At 46.1% G+C, this 18,146-nt stretch overlaps 1 protein-coding gene across 2 annotated transcripts in view; it reads left to right on the top strand.

Moving 5' to 3' along the window:
• Positions 1-18,146, top strand: part of LOC129697628 (kinesin-like protein KIF6) — a 453,653-nt gene that overhangs the window by 284,806 nt on the left and 150,701 nt on the right. Inside the window, exon 11 of one of the 2 annotated variants that reach the window (XM_055636340.1) lies at positions 16,465-16,564. In XM_055636340.1, coding sequence (XP_055492315.1) covers positions 16,465-16,564 — 100 coding nt within the window. Of the gene's footprint in view, positions 1-16,461; positions 16,565-18,146 lie in introns of both variants that reach the window. The other variant, XM_055636341.1, reaches the window with a different exon arrangement.

Here is an 18,146-nt window from a genome sequence, read left to right as displayed (position 1 = left end):
ACAAGTGCATTTATGATAAAAGAGCATAGATGGTACAAGGGCATTGATGGCACAAGGGACGTGGTGATAGAAGGGCATTGATGATACAAGAGCATACATGCTACAGGGGATAGATGGTACAAGGGCTTTGATGTCAAAAGGCAGTGATAGTCCAAGTGCATTGATGGTACAAGGACACTGATGGTACAAGGACACTGTATAAGGGCATTGATGATACAGGGCAATAATGTGTCAAGGGCATTGCTGGTGCAAGAGCATTGATGGTACAGGGTATTGATGATACAAGAGCATTGATGATACAAGAGCATTGATGATACAAGAACATTGATGATACCAGAACATTGATGATACCAGAACATTGATGATACCAAAACATTGATGATACAAGGTCATTGATGGTACAAGGGCATTGATGGTACAAGGGCATTGATGGTACAAGGGCATTGATGGTACAAGGACACTGATGGTACAAGGACATTGATGGTACAAGGACACTGATGGTACAAGGGGATTGATGGTAAAAGAGCATTGGCCGGGAAGCTACTGGAATTGGGGCTCAACACCTCCCTGTGTGCCTGGGTCCTGGACTTTCTCACCGCCAGGCCCCAGGTAGTCAAGATGGGAGGCAATACATCGAAGTCCCTCACCCTGAGCACAGGATCGCCCCAGGGTTGCGTCCTCAGCCCCCTATTGTACTCCCTGTACACACATGACTGTGTGGCTAGGTTCAGCTCCAACTCAATAATTAAGTTTGCTGATGACACTGTGGTGGTGGGCCTGATCTCAGACAATGATGAGAAGGCCTACCGGGAGGAGGTGGCTGATCTAGCACTCTGGTGCCAGGAGAACAGCCTCCTCTTGAACATCAAAAAAACAAAGGAGCTGATCATGGACTTTAGGAGGGCACATCATCCGAAGGACGTACACTCCATTGAGTATAAATGGGGATCCTGTGGATAGGGTGAACTGTTTTAAATATCTGGGAGTCCACATCTCTGAGGATATGACATGGTCATCACACGCCTCAGCACTCGTGAGTAAGGCAAGGCAGCGCCTTTACCACCTCAGGCAATTGAGGAAATTCAGAGTGTCTCCGAGGATCCTACAGTGCTTCTACGCAGCGGCGGTGGAAAGCATCTTGTCCGGGAACATTACCATCTGGTTCGGGAATTGCTCTGCCAAGGACAAGAAGGCTATGCAGAGAGTAGTGCGTTCGGCCGAACGCACTATGGGAACTTCACTCACCCCCCTGCAGGAACTATACAACAGGAGATGCAACTCCAGAGCAAACAAAATCATGGGAGACCTCTTCCACCCCTGCAACGGACTGTTCCAGCCGCTACGGTCAGGCAAACGCCTCCGTTGCCATGCAGTGAGAACGGAGAGGTTGAGAAGGAGTTTCTTCCCAGAGGCAATTCGGACTGTAAACGCCTTTCTCACCAGGGACTAACTCTACAGAACGTTTTTCCTTCTATTATTTATTATGTAAAAGAATATGTGTGTTATGATTGTGTTTATAATTTGTTTGGTTGTTTTGTTGTTTGTCTTTTGTACAAAGTCCGGGAGCATTGCCACTTTCATTTCACTGCACATCTCGTTTGTGTATGTGACAAATAAACTTGACTTGACTTGACTTGACTTGACTTGAAGATAGAAGAAGGGCATTGAGAGTACAGCATTAATGGTACAAGGGCATTCGTGGTTCAAGGGCATTCGTGGTTCAAGGGCATCCGTGATACAAGGGCATTGATTTTACAAGGACATTGATAGTACGGCAATATTGGTGCAAGGACATTGATGGTACAAAGGCATTGATGGTACAAGGTCATGTCTGCTCCGCCATTCAATCGTGACTGATCTTTCTTTTACTCTCAATCCCATTCTCTTACATTCTCCCCATCACCCCGTCACCTATACTAATCAAGAATCTGCCATTTGCACCTGAAAGATATCCATTGACGCCCTCCACAGCCGTCTGTAGCAATGAATTCCACAGATTCACCACCCTCTGACTGAAGAAATTCATCCTTATCTTCTTTCTAAAGGTACACCCTCTGGACCTAGATTCTCCCACTAGTGGAAACATCCTCTCCACATCCACTCTATCTAGGCCTTTCACTATTTGGTAAGTTTCAATGAGGTCCCCCCCATCATCCTTCCAAACTCCAGCGAGTACCGGCCCAGCACCGTCAAACGCTCTTCGAGTCAATGAAGCCACTGCGTTCCCTCCAGCACTTTACGCCATGATCAGGCTCTGACGTGTGCAGTTCCTTGCATCTCCACTCATCCTTCCTTACAACTCAAACCGAGTTCTGGATCTCCAGAGTCAACGGCACTGCGGGATTGCTCGTCACCACCTTGTCAAGGCCGATTAATGTTGGCCGGCAAATCTTAGTCATGACAGCGAGACCCTCTCCTCTCCACCCCACCTCCACCATGCAATAAAAGAACGGAAAACCTTCCATTCCCAGCAGCAAGTTTCAAAGAGCATTATGCTCGTTTAAATAAAAAGACGTATTGAGTCAACTTTAAAGGGATTGCTGTGAGAGGCCTCTGTGTGCCATTCTAACCCACCTCCCAGGTGGAACAAGGGCAATATTCAGCCTGCTTATGCATTGTATGTGGGGAGTGAAGTAGCCTGACTGAATAGTATTGTGTGGTTCAATCAGGTACAATACCGACTGAGTCTTAGAGTTTTTATTTAATCCTCGGGGGACGGGCTGATAATAATGTGTTAATTCATCGACATAAACCTTGCTGTTTCCTCATTATTTTCTTGGACACAACCGAAGCAGTGGTCAGGTTTCCATGTCATGAAATTACATGCACGTTTAGCTCTCTTGCCTTGCCTGCATGCTTTGAATTCATTCTGAATTTGAATCCAGTCTGAAGAAGTGTCCCGACCAGATACGTCAGCTATCCATGTTCTCCACAGATGCTGCCTGACCCTCTAAGTTTAGGTTTAGTTACAGAGGTACAGCACAGAAACAGGCCCTTCGGCCCACCGAGTCCGCGCCGACCAGCGATCATCCCGTACACAAGCACTATCCTACACACACTGGGGGCAATTTGCAATTTTACCGAAGCCATTAGCCGAAAAACCTGTACGTCTTTGGAGTACGGGAGGAAACTGGAGCACCCGGAGAAAACCCACGTAAGTCATGGGGAGAGCGTACAAGCGCTGTATGGACAGCACCCATAGTCAGATCAAACCCAAGTCTCTGGCGCTGTGAGGCAGCAAATCTATAGCTGAGCCACCGTGCCGAGCACTGCATGTTACTCCAGCATTTTGTGACTTTCTTTCATTTAGACCAGCATCTGCAGTTCTTTGTTATTAAATTCAGCTTTGAATCAATTCTGAATTTGAATCCCGTCGGAAGAAGATCCCCGGCCTGAAACATCACCTATCCATGTTTTCCAGAGATGCTGCCTGACTCTCTGAGCTACTCTAGCATTTTGTGCTTTTCTTTGCTATAAACATGTACCTGCAGTTCCTTGTTATTACAGTACGCTTTGAAACCATGTTCCCCGGAGATGCTGCCTGACCCACTGAGTTACTCTTTTTTTGTAAGCTAGAATGTGCAGTTCCTTGTGCCTACTCGCTCTTGAATCCAAAGTCCCTGCATTCACGCTCACTACTTTGGAGGGGATGGAGGGGGGAGAAGAATTAAATGTGCCTGGGCCAGATAGTTAGCACAGTCGCACAGCTAGTCGAGCTTCCGCCTCACAGCGGCAGAGACACAAATTTGTTCCTGACATTGGGTGCTGTCTGTGTGGAGTTTGCACCTTCTCCGTATGACCACGTGGGTTTTCTCCGGGGCCGCCCGTTTTCTCTCACACTCCAAAGATGTGCAGGTTTGTAGGTTAATTGGGACTCTGTAAATTGCCCCTAGTGTGTAGGAAGCAGATGAGATAGAAGTGGGATGACATAGAACTAATGTGAACGGGTAATTGATGGCCAGCGTGGGCTCGGTGGGCCAAAGGGCCTGTTTCCTTGCTGTATTGCAAAACAAACAATAATCAGTGATTAAAGGGTGTGAAGCTGCCTCCTTGCTAAATGTCATCAAATCACCCACTGCAATCTAATACAATCAAAACCAACCCAATTGTTCCCTCCCTTCTTAGTTCTTTTCCATCAACCCGACTTGTCCAACACGTCAACCTGACAAATGCATCGCCAATCCATTCATCAAATCTTGCTAATTTCCTACCAAACCCATCCATCAATCAGACCCACAAATAAACCTGACTCATTCATTAGGACAATTCATCAGGTCAGCCCGTCAATTCATCAGGTCAACCCATCAATCCATCAAACCCCCCGTCAATCCATCAGCTCCCTGTCAAAACATCAGGCCCCCTGTCAAACCATCAGGTTCCCATGTCAAAAGATTAGGCCCTACTGTCAAACCATCATGCTCCCCTGTCAAACCGTCAGGCCCTCTATCAAACCATCAGTCCTTCCTGTCAAATCATCAGGCTCCCACGTCAAACCATCAGGCTCCCTGTCAAACCATCATGCCCTCTGTCAAGCCATCAGGACCCCTGTCAAATCCATCAGGTTAACCCATCAATCCATCGAATTTTGTTCTTCACTCAATCTGGTCCATCAGGTCAACCTGAATTTACGATCCAGCAACCTGATCAGTTGATCCAATTGATCGTATTAAGCAATCAATTCATCAAATCTGCCCAACACATTACACAGGAAGTCTGTACTTTGACAGCCAGTAGCAGCATGCTATGTTGGCAGAGCTGTCAGATGCTGTGCCAGTATAGAATTTTCCCATTTGGTTGCCTCCCGACCAGCAGATTGGACAGGGATTTGTGCCAGTCAGTATGGGTTTTTATTCTCTTTTATGCTGCAGCCTACAGATGCACTGTAGAAGCCACACTGTCGGGTTGCATCACAGATTGGTTTAGGAACAGCTCTGCCCAAGCTGATAAGACATTGCAGAGAGTTGTGGATGTAGCCCAATCCATCACACAGACCAGACCTCCCACCAACTGCCCTTCACGCTGCCTCAGAAAAGCAGCCAACATAATCAGACTTCGTTATCACCTCTTCCCCACCCAACAGTGGGCCATTTTGGGCTCCACCTTTCCTTGGTCATCTGTTGCCGGCCCTGCTTTGTTCTGGTCTTTCCCTGCCACCAGATCCCTACCCTGTACTTTTAGTCTGAAGAAGGGTCCCGATCCAAAACGTCACCTATCCTTTTTTCTCCAGAGATGCTGCCTGACCCACTAAGCTATGGAATGGAATCCTTTATTGTCACATTTGACAAGGCACAGTGAAATTGCCCAGAGCATGCAAATAGTCACAACATACGGCACTGACAAAGTTACAAAGTATCCCCTGCCAACTACTCCTTTGTTGTGACAATATCCATGTAATCTATGCATTTGAGCTGTACACATTCTCGCACATGCTCGGACGAGCGCATATAATTATGTAAATCAGTCAGTGACCTTTAACTTGAAAATAAATCATTCCTGCTTTTGATCCCAACACGAGTGTGTATGGAGCCATCTTTCTCCCTCTAATATGTGCTAGTTTTACCTATATTATAAGCAAATACATATCGAAACATGGTGGCAGTGGTGAAAGTGAACATTTGTGGATCAAATGGATGCTATGGTGATTAGCAAAAATGCTTTGAAAAGCTTTCAGGAATCAGTGTTTGAACAATCAGCGACCGGACTAGCTACATGCATGAATGGAATGGCACACAAAGGTCAGATGGTGGCAGTGTGTAAATCAGTGTTGTGGGGGTCGAGGGTTGAAACGACATACTGTGGGAGACTGCTTAAAGATGACATAAGCTATTATGAGCGAGGAGATACGCTGATATTTCAAAATGGCGCTGACCAGTCCACCTTTCCACGTGGCTCCACCACCCAATCTAAAGCTCAAAGAGAACCGGGTGGAAGAGTGGAAATTGTTTAAACAATGTATGAAAATTATGCATTGATAACAGATCTGGATACAAAGGAGAAACAGTATCAAAAAGCAGTATTCCTGCATACTGTTGGACCGGAGGGACTGCGAATCTTCAATACCCTGGCGTTCGAAGCGGTAGCAGATGAGACGGATGTGAAAGTTATCATCGACAAGATGTCTACCATCATCAGAGGAGAGATGAATTAAACGTAGGAACAATTCATTTTCAATGAATGAGAACAGAAACCAGGGGAGAGCATTGATCATATGTTGCAGAGCTGAAGGAGCTTGCGAAGACATGCAACTTCTGCGCTAACCTGATAGAAAGCCTCATTCGATCGCATCGTCCTTGGTATTGCAGACCAGTCAATTAGGGAGACACTCCTTCAGAGGAAGAATCTGACACTGCAGGATACTGTGGACATATGTAGATCCTCGGAGGTAACAGCGACAAGAATGCAGGTCATCGGCGAAGAGCCGACAATACACAAGGTGGAACGATTCAAACCGAGGGAAAAGATGGTTGATTTTCCTTCGCAGAGGAAGAATCAGGGATCAGTCAAGTGCAGGTTCTGTGCGAGGACACACGCGGGCAGGAAGGACAAATGCCCAGCGTATGAGAGGGACTGCAACAGGTGCAGACGACAAAACCACTTCGCCTGCTGCTGCAAGCAGAGGAAGGAGAGCATGTAGAAACGGGGTCTGCACAAGTTCGTAGAATCATCTGACACACGGTCCATTTCTGATGCAGAGTCTGTGAGTTGCATTGGGATCAATTCCTCTTCAGGTCTATTCGCTGAGATGCAGGTCGGTGCATCAGCCATGAAGTTTCAGAATGAATCGGGTGCCAGTGTTAATTTGATTCTCAAGCATCTTGTACCCAACAAAGAGGACATTCGACGAGAGAAAATCATCTTAAAGATGTACAACAGATCCAACCTGCTGGCGGAAGGTTGCGCAAAAGTCATACTCCGGAACGAGATGAACAACAAGAAGTACCGTGCTCACTTCATAGTGGTAGAGGAAAGCTGGCTCACACTGCTCCTAAGCGGCAAAGTTGCACAACAGATGAAACTCATCACGGTTCACTACGAGAATTTCAAGAGCCTGAATGCTGTTAGCGAGGCTGACTCATTACTCAAGAGCTACAATGATGTCTTTGACGACAAGAGACCAGTGAGACTACCAGGCAAGGTCAAGTTGGTAACACAGACAGAGGGTGTGACCCCATCACAGTGCCCTGAAAACCGGTAGCCATGAAAGGGAAGGTCAAAAATGGTCTCATGAAGCTGGTCGAGCAGGACATCTTGACTAAAGTCGAAGAACCAACTGAATGGTGTAGCAGGCTGGTCGTTACGGAGAAAAAGGACAGCACAGAGTGGAGGTTCTACATAGATCCTAGACCCCTCAACAAAGTTCGGAAATACCAGTCATTGAGGACATACTCCCTGAGCTGTCCAAGGCGAAGATTTTCTCCAAATTCGATCTGACGTCAGGATACCTCCACTGCGAACTATAGGAGGAGAGCAGTTTCCTAACAACCATGAAACAACCCCTTTGGGAGATATCGCTGGAAGAGGTTGCCATTTGCACTGAAAGTAAGTGCAGAGATCTTCCAGAAGAAGCTGCAACAAGCCCTAGACAGATTAAAGGGAGTGGAATGTGTTGCAGATGACATCATCCTATTCGGAGTAGGGGACACCAGAGAAGATGCAGAAATAAATCACGATGCAAGGCTGCAAGATCTTCTTCAGCAACGCAGAGACAGAGGCATCAAGCTGAACCGGAAGAAGTCGGTAGTGAAAAGTACGCATATCACATTTCTAGGACATGTAGTTAGAGATCGTGGCCTGAAACCGGATCCGAAGAAGATCCAAGCTATCCTAGAGATGCCCAACCCAACCAATCCAACAGAAATCCAAAGATTACAAGGCAGTGTAAACTATTTGGCAAGATTCCTGCCAAGGTTGTCGGACACATTCAAGCCTTTGAGGAGATTGACCCACAAGGATGCAGAGTGGGAATGGTCATCTGAACATGACATGGCAATGTCAAAGCTCAAGGAGCTGTTGACAACGGCACCTATCCTGGCTACTACACACCAATTGAACAGCTGTCCATACATTGTGATGCAAGCAAGGCAGGTCTAGGTGCAACACTTATGCAGAAAGGACAACCGCGGTCCTATGTGAGTTGAGCATTGACACCAACCGAGCTGAGATATGCTCAGATTGAGAAGGAGGCACTAGCAATAATGTTTGCCCTTGACCACTTCCATCAGTGCAGCTACGGACAGAGAGTGGAGCGTGACCACAAGCCATTGGATGTCATCGTAAAAAAGCCTCTGCATAGGGCACCAAGACGTCCAGGGCATGATGATGAGGATGCTACACTATGACGCCGAGATCAAGTGGGTAAAGGGAAAATATATGCATCTAGCAGATATGCTCTCCTGACCATACCTCCCTGACATCACAGGATCGACCAGATTCACTGATGTCAACATAGTTGAGTCCTTGAGTATCGGAGGACAAGGTCAAATGCATCCAAATCCATACCAGGGAAGACGAAACACTACAGATCCTAAATGGATGGCCAGATCACAAAGCAGAAGTCTCAGAGGCAGCACAACCAGACTTCAACGTCAGAGACGGGTTGAGTGCCATAGAGGGAGTACAGAGAAGGTTCAGAGACTGATTCCTGGGATGGCAGTCTGAAGAAAGACTGGATAGACTCGGCTTGTACTCGCTAGAATTTAGAAGATTGAGGGGGGGATCTTATAGAAACTTACTAAATTCTTAAGGGGTTGGACAGGCTAGATGCAGGAAGATTATTCCCGATGTTGGGGAAGTCCAGAACAAGGGGTCACAGTTTAAAGATAAGGGGGATGTCTTTTAGGACCTTGTTGAGAAAATCATTTTTTACACAGAGTGGTGAATCTGTGGAATTCTCTGCCACAGAAGGTAGTTGAGGCCAGTTCATTGGCTATATTTAAGAGGGAGTTAGATGTGGCCCTTGTGGCTAAAGGGATCAGGGGGTATGGAGAGAAGACGGGTACAGGATACTGTTGGATGATCAGCCATGATCATATTGAATGGTGGTGCAGGCTTGAAGGGCCAAATGGCCTACTCCTGCACCATTTTTCTATGTTTCTATGAGTGTGCAAGACGGCCTAGTATTCAGAGGAGAGAGAGATGTAATCCCTATCACTCTACACAAAGATATGAAGGAGACACACCGCACCTCTCCCCTAGGAGTAGAAGGAACCCTCAGACGTGCTAAAGAATGCATTTTCTGGCCCGAAATGTGAAGCAGTTAATTTCAAACTGTGAAGCCTGCAGGATGTACAAACAACAGAATCAGAACGAAACTGATGCCCCATGACATCCCAGATTGCCCATGGGAGAAAGTTGGAACTGATATGTTCGAACTTGAGGGAAAGCATTATTTAATCACACTTGACTATCTTTCAAATTTCTAGGAAATAGACAGACTGTATGACCTAACCAGCAGAACAGTCATTGTGAAACTCAAGAACCACTTCGCAAGATACGGAATTCCCAGCACTGTGGAAAGTGACAACGGGACACAGTTCTCATCAGAGGAGTTCGCCAAATTTGCCAGGAAATGGGAATTCGACAACTACACAACTTCTCCAAGGCATAGCCAAGCTAACGGTAAGGTGGAAGCGGCAGTCAAGGCAACTAAGCGAGTACTGAAGAAAACCACTCACTCCAAGACAGATATCTTACTTGGCAATACTGGAATTACGCAACATCCCTGCGCAAGGAGTGAACAGTAGTCCTGCACAAAGACTACATGGAAGGAGAACAAGAACGACACTTCCAACGACATCAAACCTCCTCAAACCACGTGATGCTGAGATACTCACAGAAGAGAGGAGAAAGATGAAAGATTTGCATGGAAAACAGTCAAAGATCTACAACCAACATGCCAATGATCTGCCAATCCTTGAAGAAGGTGATGTCGTAAGACTCAAACACTATAAACTAGGAGATACCAGATAGCAGAGAGAAACGGTTCAGAAACGACTGGATGAGAGATGATACGAAGTCGAGACTCAGGACTTCCAATCCGACGTAATCGAGTGGATCTGAAGAAGACCTCAGAACTACCCCCACACATAACTCCAGAGAAACCACCAGACGCGGAGAAGACTGGGACACCTTTGCAACCTCAGCTGACAACAGGAAAAACCAAAACAGCATGCATCGCCAGGAAAAGATGCAACTCGTGATACTCATAACACAGAGAAATCTAAACAAAAACAAAGTGGCACAAGAGAAGAAACGAGAAGTGATGCACAGAATGTACACACTGAAAAGAAAGACACTTCTGAAAGGAACACAATCACAAAGACTAGGGCAGGAAGAGTTTTCAGACCACTGGCAAGATACGGCGAGTATGTCAAGAAGTAAGGTGTTTTGTTGTGATGTACCTACATGCTTATGAGAAGCAAACATGTGAACATTATTTTGTGTTATTGAAACAAGTCACAAGTGTGGCTATGGTTGAAATTGTGAAGTAAGACAGAACAGTTGTTTTATTCAGTTAAGTTAAACCATATTACTACGGTGTAATATTATGAAAAGTGTTTAGGTTTGCTTTGTTTTGGAACATTTTCATTGGAAATGTAATCCCAAAATATAAAAAATGAAAGGTTGTGACAATATCCATGTAATCTATGCATATGAGCTGTACTCATTCTCGCACTTGCTCAGAGTAGCGTATAACCATATATTAACCATATAACCATATAACAATTACAGCTTGGAAACAGGCCATCTCGGCCCTACAAGTCCGTGCCGAACAATTATTTTCCCTTAGTCCCACCTGCCTGCACTCATACCATAACCCTCCATTCCCTTCTCATCCATATGCCTATCCAATTTATTTTTAAATGATACCAACGAACCTGCCTCCACCACTTCCACTGTAAGCTCATTCCATGCCGCTACCACTCTCAGAGTAAAGAAGTTCCCCCTCATGTTACCCCTAAACTTCTGTCCCTTAATTCTGAAGTCATGTCCTCTTGTTTGAATGTATATAATTATGTAAATCAGTCAGTGACCTACAACTTGGAAATAAATCATTCCTGCTTTTGATCCCAACACGAGTGTGTGTGGGGCCATCTTTCTCCCTCTAATATGTGCTAGTTTTACCTATATCGTAAGCAGACGCATATCAAAACATTTGTTCTCCACAAGTGTTCTTCCACATGTCGGTCCCTCCACGCCGGATCCTCCATTGTTCTTCCCAGAGTTACTGGGAACTCAAAGTTACTCCAGCACTTGAAATGAAATGAAATGAAATGATTCAATTTATTGTCATTGTCAGTGTACAGTACAGAGACAACGAAATGCATTTTTAGTATCTCCCTTGAAAGGGAGACACAGGGCGTCGCGGTGTGCCCGCGCCTGCCGCCGTAACATTCCATTACAGGCAAAGGTGGGTGAAGTGTCTTGCCCAAGGACACAACGACAGTATGCACTCCAAGCGGGATTTGAACCGGCTACCTTCCGGTCGCCAGCCGAACTCTTAGCCCATTGTGCTATCTGTCGTCTCTTCAGCATATACCAGCATCTGTGGTTCCTTTCTACACACAATCAACGACTTGTCCCACGCCGGTCATTCCTTCTTCTCCCTGCTCCTGTCCGACAAAGACTCTAAAGCGCGCACCACCAGACTATGGAAATTGCACAAACAGCTCCTTTGCCCCCATATGAAAAACATTTTCACACAGAGGGTTGTGAATCTGTGGAATTCTCTGCCGCAGAAGGCAATGGAGGCCAATTCTCTGGATGCTTTCATGAGAGAGGTAGATTAAGCTCTTAAAGATAGCAGAGTCAGGGAATATGGGAAGAAGGCAGGAACGCGGGGACTGATTGTGGATGATCAGCCATGATCACATTGAATGGCGGTGCTGGCTCAAGGGGCCGAATGGCCTACTCCTGCACCTATTGTCTATTGAAGAGCAAAGTATAGGAGAAACTCAGCGGGTCAGGCAGCATCTGAGGAGGGAATGGACCGACGATGTTTCATTTGGGAGGTAGACAAAAATGCTGGAGAAACTCAGCGGTTGAGGCAGCATCTATGGAGCGAAGGAAATTAGTGACGTTTCGGGTCGAGACCCTTCTTCAGACTGATGAACTCTCTTTTGACCGTGCTGCCTGACTCGCTGTCTCCCTCCGGAATTGTGATATTTCCTCAGCATCCCAGCTTCCAGTCTTTTGCGTCTCCATTATCCCAGCAACATTGTTGAAGGATAAACAAACGTACTGTGTGCCACAAGTTAATGAATGAGCTCGTCATCAGCTTGACTTCTTTTGCAAAAGGCGAACCAAGTTGCATCTGTTTGCAATTGTTTGTTTATTTTGCACCGGATCCAAGCTGGGAAAATTATCCAGAACCTACTGTAGCTGATTTTAAGGTCAAATGTTTGTGGCCATTTATGGTAATGCTATTTATGAGAAAGCATCAGGATAAATGAGTTAGAAGTTTTCACCAGCTATGACCTTTGATTCTAAAACCAGATTTTTTTTTGCATATTATTCCACAGTGTTTGACGTAATTATACCTTTTTTTATAAAGCAGAGTGCAACATCAGATGTAAGGGCCTGGCCCACCAGCATGCGATTACATGCGTCTAGCGCGACCAAACATGGTGGCTTGAGGCGTACGGTCTCGCGGGGCCGGTCCCACTTCCAACCGCGGAGCCGTCTGGAGTTGCGCGGGGCTGGTCCCGACATCATACTCACCAATCAGCTGGGCAAGAGGCGGGCCGACTGAATTTGGACATCAGGCGGTGACGTCATCACGCAACGGCACGCGCTAGGCGTACGCCGTCAAGACGCTGCATACAGTGTCAAGACGCTGGGTTTGGTGTCGAGCCGCTGCGTATGGCCTCAATATGGCTGCGGGCCGACAGGCCATTGCCGCGCGGGATTTTTGACAGTTTTTCAGAGCCCCGCCTGATGTCGGGACCAGCCCCGCACAACTCCATACGGCTCCGGCGATCGAAGTGGAACCGGCCCCGTGAGGCCGTATGGCTCAAGCGACCACGTTAGGTCACGCTTGCCGCATACAGTCGCATGCTCGTGGGACAGGCCCTGTAGGTTTTCCTCTTCTTTGTTTCTCCATTTTTCAAAACTTATCACCCATGAACACAGTTCATTGATCTGTAAATTTTGCACGTGCTTAATTGCTGGAGTTAAAAGGACGCGCTGTATCTCTCAACTAAACTGAACATTTGTCAATTTTTAATCATGTCGACCAGGTTGAGCCAAATCTATCAAAGGCATAAAAAAAATCTCTACAATTCATCAATGAAGATCTATGAGAAGAAATATTCAAAATCTATTGAACATACCATCAAGGAAGTTAAAGTCATAAAATTTAAAATAAAATGTCACTGGAAAGTACTCAAACATTTTTTTAAGTAAATCAGTTAATGTAAATAGCCCGTGGTTTACCTCCCATAGCTTTAACTCCCATTGGAATGTATGGATATACAGTGCCATGTGTAACTGCAGAAAGGTACGGTGGCGCAGCGGTAGAGTTGCTGCCTTATGGGCCTGTCCCACTTAGGCAATGATTTTTTAGGGGACTACAGGCGACTAGCCTGTCGCCACATGGTCGCCGGGGTGTCGCCTGTATGGTCGTGAGTCGTCTCCTCAGTCGCCCAAAGAGTCGTAGCGTCTTTCTGGTCGCCGCCGAATTTTCAACATGTTGAAAATTATTCGGAGACAGTTGGCGACAGTGGGTTTGACGTCAATGAACTTAGCTTGATTTCTCCTGACGTTGGTGCTGTCGTAGTTGTCGCCAGGTTAACGTAGGCTGTCGCCGGGTTAATGTAGGTTGTCACCAGGTGATATAGGTTGTTGCTTTTTTGTTGTTGTTAAAGTAATGATTCTATTTCAAATTTTATGTCGAAGGGGGGGATCCAGTCGCCGTTTTTTCGTCGACCTGATACGACTATGACAGTCGCTGGCAGTCGCCTAAAAATTTAGTGTTAATGTACGGGTTGATCGCTGGTCGGTGCACACTCGGTGGGCCGAAGGGCCTGTTTCTGCGCTGTATCTCTAAAGATGCTTGTGTTCCACGTCAGCTCCCAGGTGGAATCTAACATTTTAGCACAGTCGGCAAACACCCAGCGATCCACTTTACTGTGAATTGCAATGTTTCTCCTCTCTGTTATCAGGTTTCGAAACGGTCCTTCCATAAGCTAGGGTACTGTCCGATTCACCGCTACCCCATTGCGGACATTGGACTTTGTCCACGGCACTGATGCACTACAATGCTGAAGCTTATGGAACATAGAACAGTACAGCACAGGAATAAGCCCTTTGGCTCACAATGTCTGTGACGAACATGATGCAGAGGCCATATCTTATCTCCCCACGCATAATCCACATCCAAAAGTCTCTTAATCACTCCAATCATATTTGCCTCCACTCAGCGCGTTCCGGGCACTCAATACTATCTTTGTAAAATAACTTGCCCCAGACATCTCCTTTAACGCTCATCTTATAGCCCCTCTGGCCTTCGATTTTCAATCCTGGAAAAAAGACACTCGACTGTAATAATTTTATATACTTCTATTCTGCAACCTCTAGCATTCTAAAGAAAACAATGCAAGTCTGTCCAACCTCTGCACTCTGTATCTTTCTGGTGTATCTCCTACACATTGAACTTGAGTTTCCCTTGTATTTACATACAGTATTATTGGATCTGTATGGATAGCACGCACTACAAATCTTTTCACTGTACCTCAGCACATGTGACAAAGATAAAACCTAAACCTAACATTCGCAGGAGTCCTAAACTTCCACAGTGTTAAAAACACAGATGTTGAAATTATCCTACCACAACCAGAGAGCAGTGCTGAACTACTATCTACCTCATTGGTGACACTCAGACTATTCTTGATCGGACTTTGCTGACTTTACCTTGCACTAAGCTTTATTCCCTTATCATGTATCTAAGGCTCGATTGTAATCATGTATTGTCTTTCCGCTGCCTGGTTAGCACGCAACAAAACTTTTCACTGTACATCGGTACACGTAACAATAAACTAAACTAAACTGCAAGAAGGTACTGCAGATGCAGGTTTATGCCGGAGATAGACACAAAGTGCAGGAGTAATTCAGCGGGTCAGGCAGCATCTCTGGAGGAAAAGGATGGGTGACGTTTTGCGTCAGGACTCTTCTTCAGACTGTCTGAAGACGGTTTCCGACCTGAACTGTCACCAATTATTTTTCTCCAGAGATGCTGCCTGACCCGCTGTTACTCAAGAATTTTGTGTCCCTTGTTGGGACATGGATTTTAAGAGTTTTGAAGGAATGAAAAGTGCAACGCTGTCTTCCTCCATCTGACAGGATCCCTGTTTGTTTGTGCGTGCCAGTAAACTGTGAGTGTGACCACCTTCTTTCCCCGAAGCTAAACAGACTAAAGATGTTTAAATACTCTTTGCCTAGTTTGTAACTGACTCCATCCCAATTATCCACCCCCCTTGCAGTTACCTTTCCAGGAAATCATGATAAACAAACTACCAGTGCTATTGTGTGGTATTGGGGGTTTTAAATGAATATGGTGCACGTGACAATAAACTAAACTGAACTGAACTAAATCGGCAGGATCTTCACCAGACAGCAGATCATTGAGTCATAGAGTTATGCAGCACACAAACAGACACATTAGTTAATCACATCCATGCCCACTTTTTGGTTCATCTCTACGAATCGCATTTTTCTCAGTATTCGGAGAAAGCCATGAAGACTAGGAAACTTGGGAAAGTTAATGAAGGATTTCGAGGGATACGAGGGTTTAGACTGATATTAGTCAAACACTCTGGCGTTTTGTGTCTATCTTCAGTGTAAACCAGCATCTGCATTTCCTTCCTACACAGGATGTTAAAATATGTCTGATGGTTTTGATTGTTGCCTGAACACCCCAAAAAAAAATGCTTGGCATCCTTTATTGACTGATAGGTGACATTCCAGAACCTTTCCTGCATATGACTAAGACTACCCATGATCTCCTGGTTGCAAAACACTTTTAACTCCCCTTCCCATTCCCACACCGACCTTTCTGTCCAGGGCCTCCTCCATTGACAGAGTGAGGCCCAGCGCAAATTGGAGGAATAGCACCTCATATTTCGCTTGGGCAGCTTACATCCCAGCGGTATGAACATTGACTTCTCTAACCTCAAGTAACCCTTGCATCGCCTCTCTCACCGCGCCCTCCCCCCTATCCCAGTCATCGTACTAGTTTCACTGTTGTCCTGCTGAGTTTCACTGCCTATATCTACTCGTTATCACCTACCCCACAGCCAACAATGGACCACTGTGGGCTCCTCCTTGATCATCGTTGCTTTTTGCATCTCTTTCATTCGTTTGTTCTATGTTCCGTCTATATTCTATAATCACCGCCATATCTGTGTGCAGATATTTACAAAGAATGTATTCACTGAATGGTTTCGCCTTCCATCTGTCTCTCAGCAGGGGAGATGTCACTTGGACGGCAGGAGGCTTTTGAGATCTTCAGGAGGGACCATGCAGACAACGTGACCATTGAAGACAACAAACATCTTCTGAAGCAGAGGTTAGTCATCATTGAACAGTCGGCAAAAAGGATTACATTTTGTTGAATGTAGACAAAAATGTTGGAGAAACTCAGCAGGTGAAGCAGCATCTATGGAGCGAAGGAACACGTGATATTTCGGGTTGAGACCCTTCTTCAGACTGATGTGGGGGGGAGGGGGGGGATGGGAAGAAGAAAGGAAGAGGTGGAGACAGTAGGCTGTGGGAGAGCTGGGAATGGGAGGGGAAGGAGGGAGAAAGCAAGGACTACCTGAAATTGGAGAAGTCAATGTTCATACCGCTGGGGTGTAAACTACCCAAGCGAAATATGAGGGGCTGTTCCTCCAATTTGCGGTGGGACTCACTCTGGCCATGGAGGAAGCCCAGGACAGAAAGGTCGGAGTCGGAATGGGAGGGGGAGTTGAAGTGCTGGGCTACCGGGAGATCAGGTTGGTTAGTGCGAACTGAGCGGAGGTGTTGGGCGAAGCGATCGCCAAGCCTGCGCTTGGTCTCAACGATGTAGAGCAGCTGACACCTAGAGCAGCGGATGCAATAGATGAGGTTGGAAGAGGTGCAGGTGAACCTCTGCCTCCCCCGGAAAGACTGGCTTGGGTCCTTGAATGGAGTCAAGGGGGGAGGAAAAGCGACAAGTGTAGCATTTCCTGCAGTTGCAGGGGAAAGTGCCAGGGGAAGGGGTGGTTTGTGTGGGAATGGGCGAATTGACCAGGGAGTTACGGAGTGAGCGGTCTCTGCAGAAAGCCGAAAGGGGAGGAGATGGGAAGATGTGACCACTAGTGGGATCCTGTTGGAGGTGGCCAAAATGTAGGAGGATTAACATTTTGTTGAAGAACAATTTTGTTCTGGAATCAAGAACCAGAGGACAAAGGTTTAGGATGGGGGAAAGATTTAAAAGGAACCTGAGGGGTAACATTTTCACACAAAGGGTGGTGGGTGTATGGACCGAGCTGTTGGAGGAGGTAGTTGAGGCTGGGACTATTGCAATGTTTAAGAACAAGTTAGACAATTACATGGATTGGATAGGTTTAGATGGATATGGGCCAATCGTAGGCAGGTGGGACTGGTATGGATGGGACATGTTGGCCAATGTGGGCAAATTGGGCCGAAGGGCCTGGTTCCACTCTGTATCACTCTATGACTTTATGAACTATTCACCACTGCATGAGACTTCTTATGAACAGCACCAGAAACAGTGATGAAGCACTGAAAGGCCATAAAATGGTGCAGTAACTCAGTGGGTCAGGCATCATCGCTGTGGAAACTGGTCAGGTGATGTTTTGGGAAGGCTCTCATCCCGAAACATCACATACCTACGTTCTCCAGAGATGCCGCCTGACCCCGCTGAATTACTCCAGCACTTTGTGACTTTATTTGTAAACCAGTATCTGCAGTTCCTTTAATCTATATTGAAAGGCCATGTTTAGAAATGAGCGTAATTGGCTTTAGTAACAATTGTAAATTGTTCCTAGTGTGTACGATAGTGCGAGTGTACGGGGGCACCTAGTTGGAGCGGCTCGGTGGGCTAAATGGGCTGTTTCCATGCTATATCTCTAAACTAAACTAAACTACAGCAGGAGTAAATTAAA

Source organism: Leucoraja erinacea, chromosome 5 (assembly GCF_028641065.1).
Source record: "Leucoraja erinacea ecotype New England chromosome 5, Leri_hhj_1, whole genome shotgun sequence".
In the NCBI taxonomy this organism is placed as follows: Eukaryota; Metazoa; Chordata; class Chondrichthyes; order Rajiformes; family Rajidae; genus Leucoraja; species Leucoraja erinaceus.
This window is presented reverse-complemented; position numbering and strand designations above follow the sequence as displayed.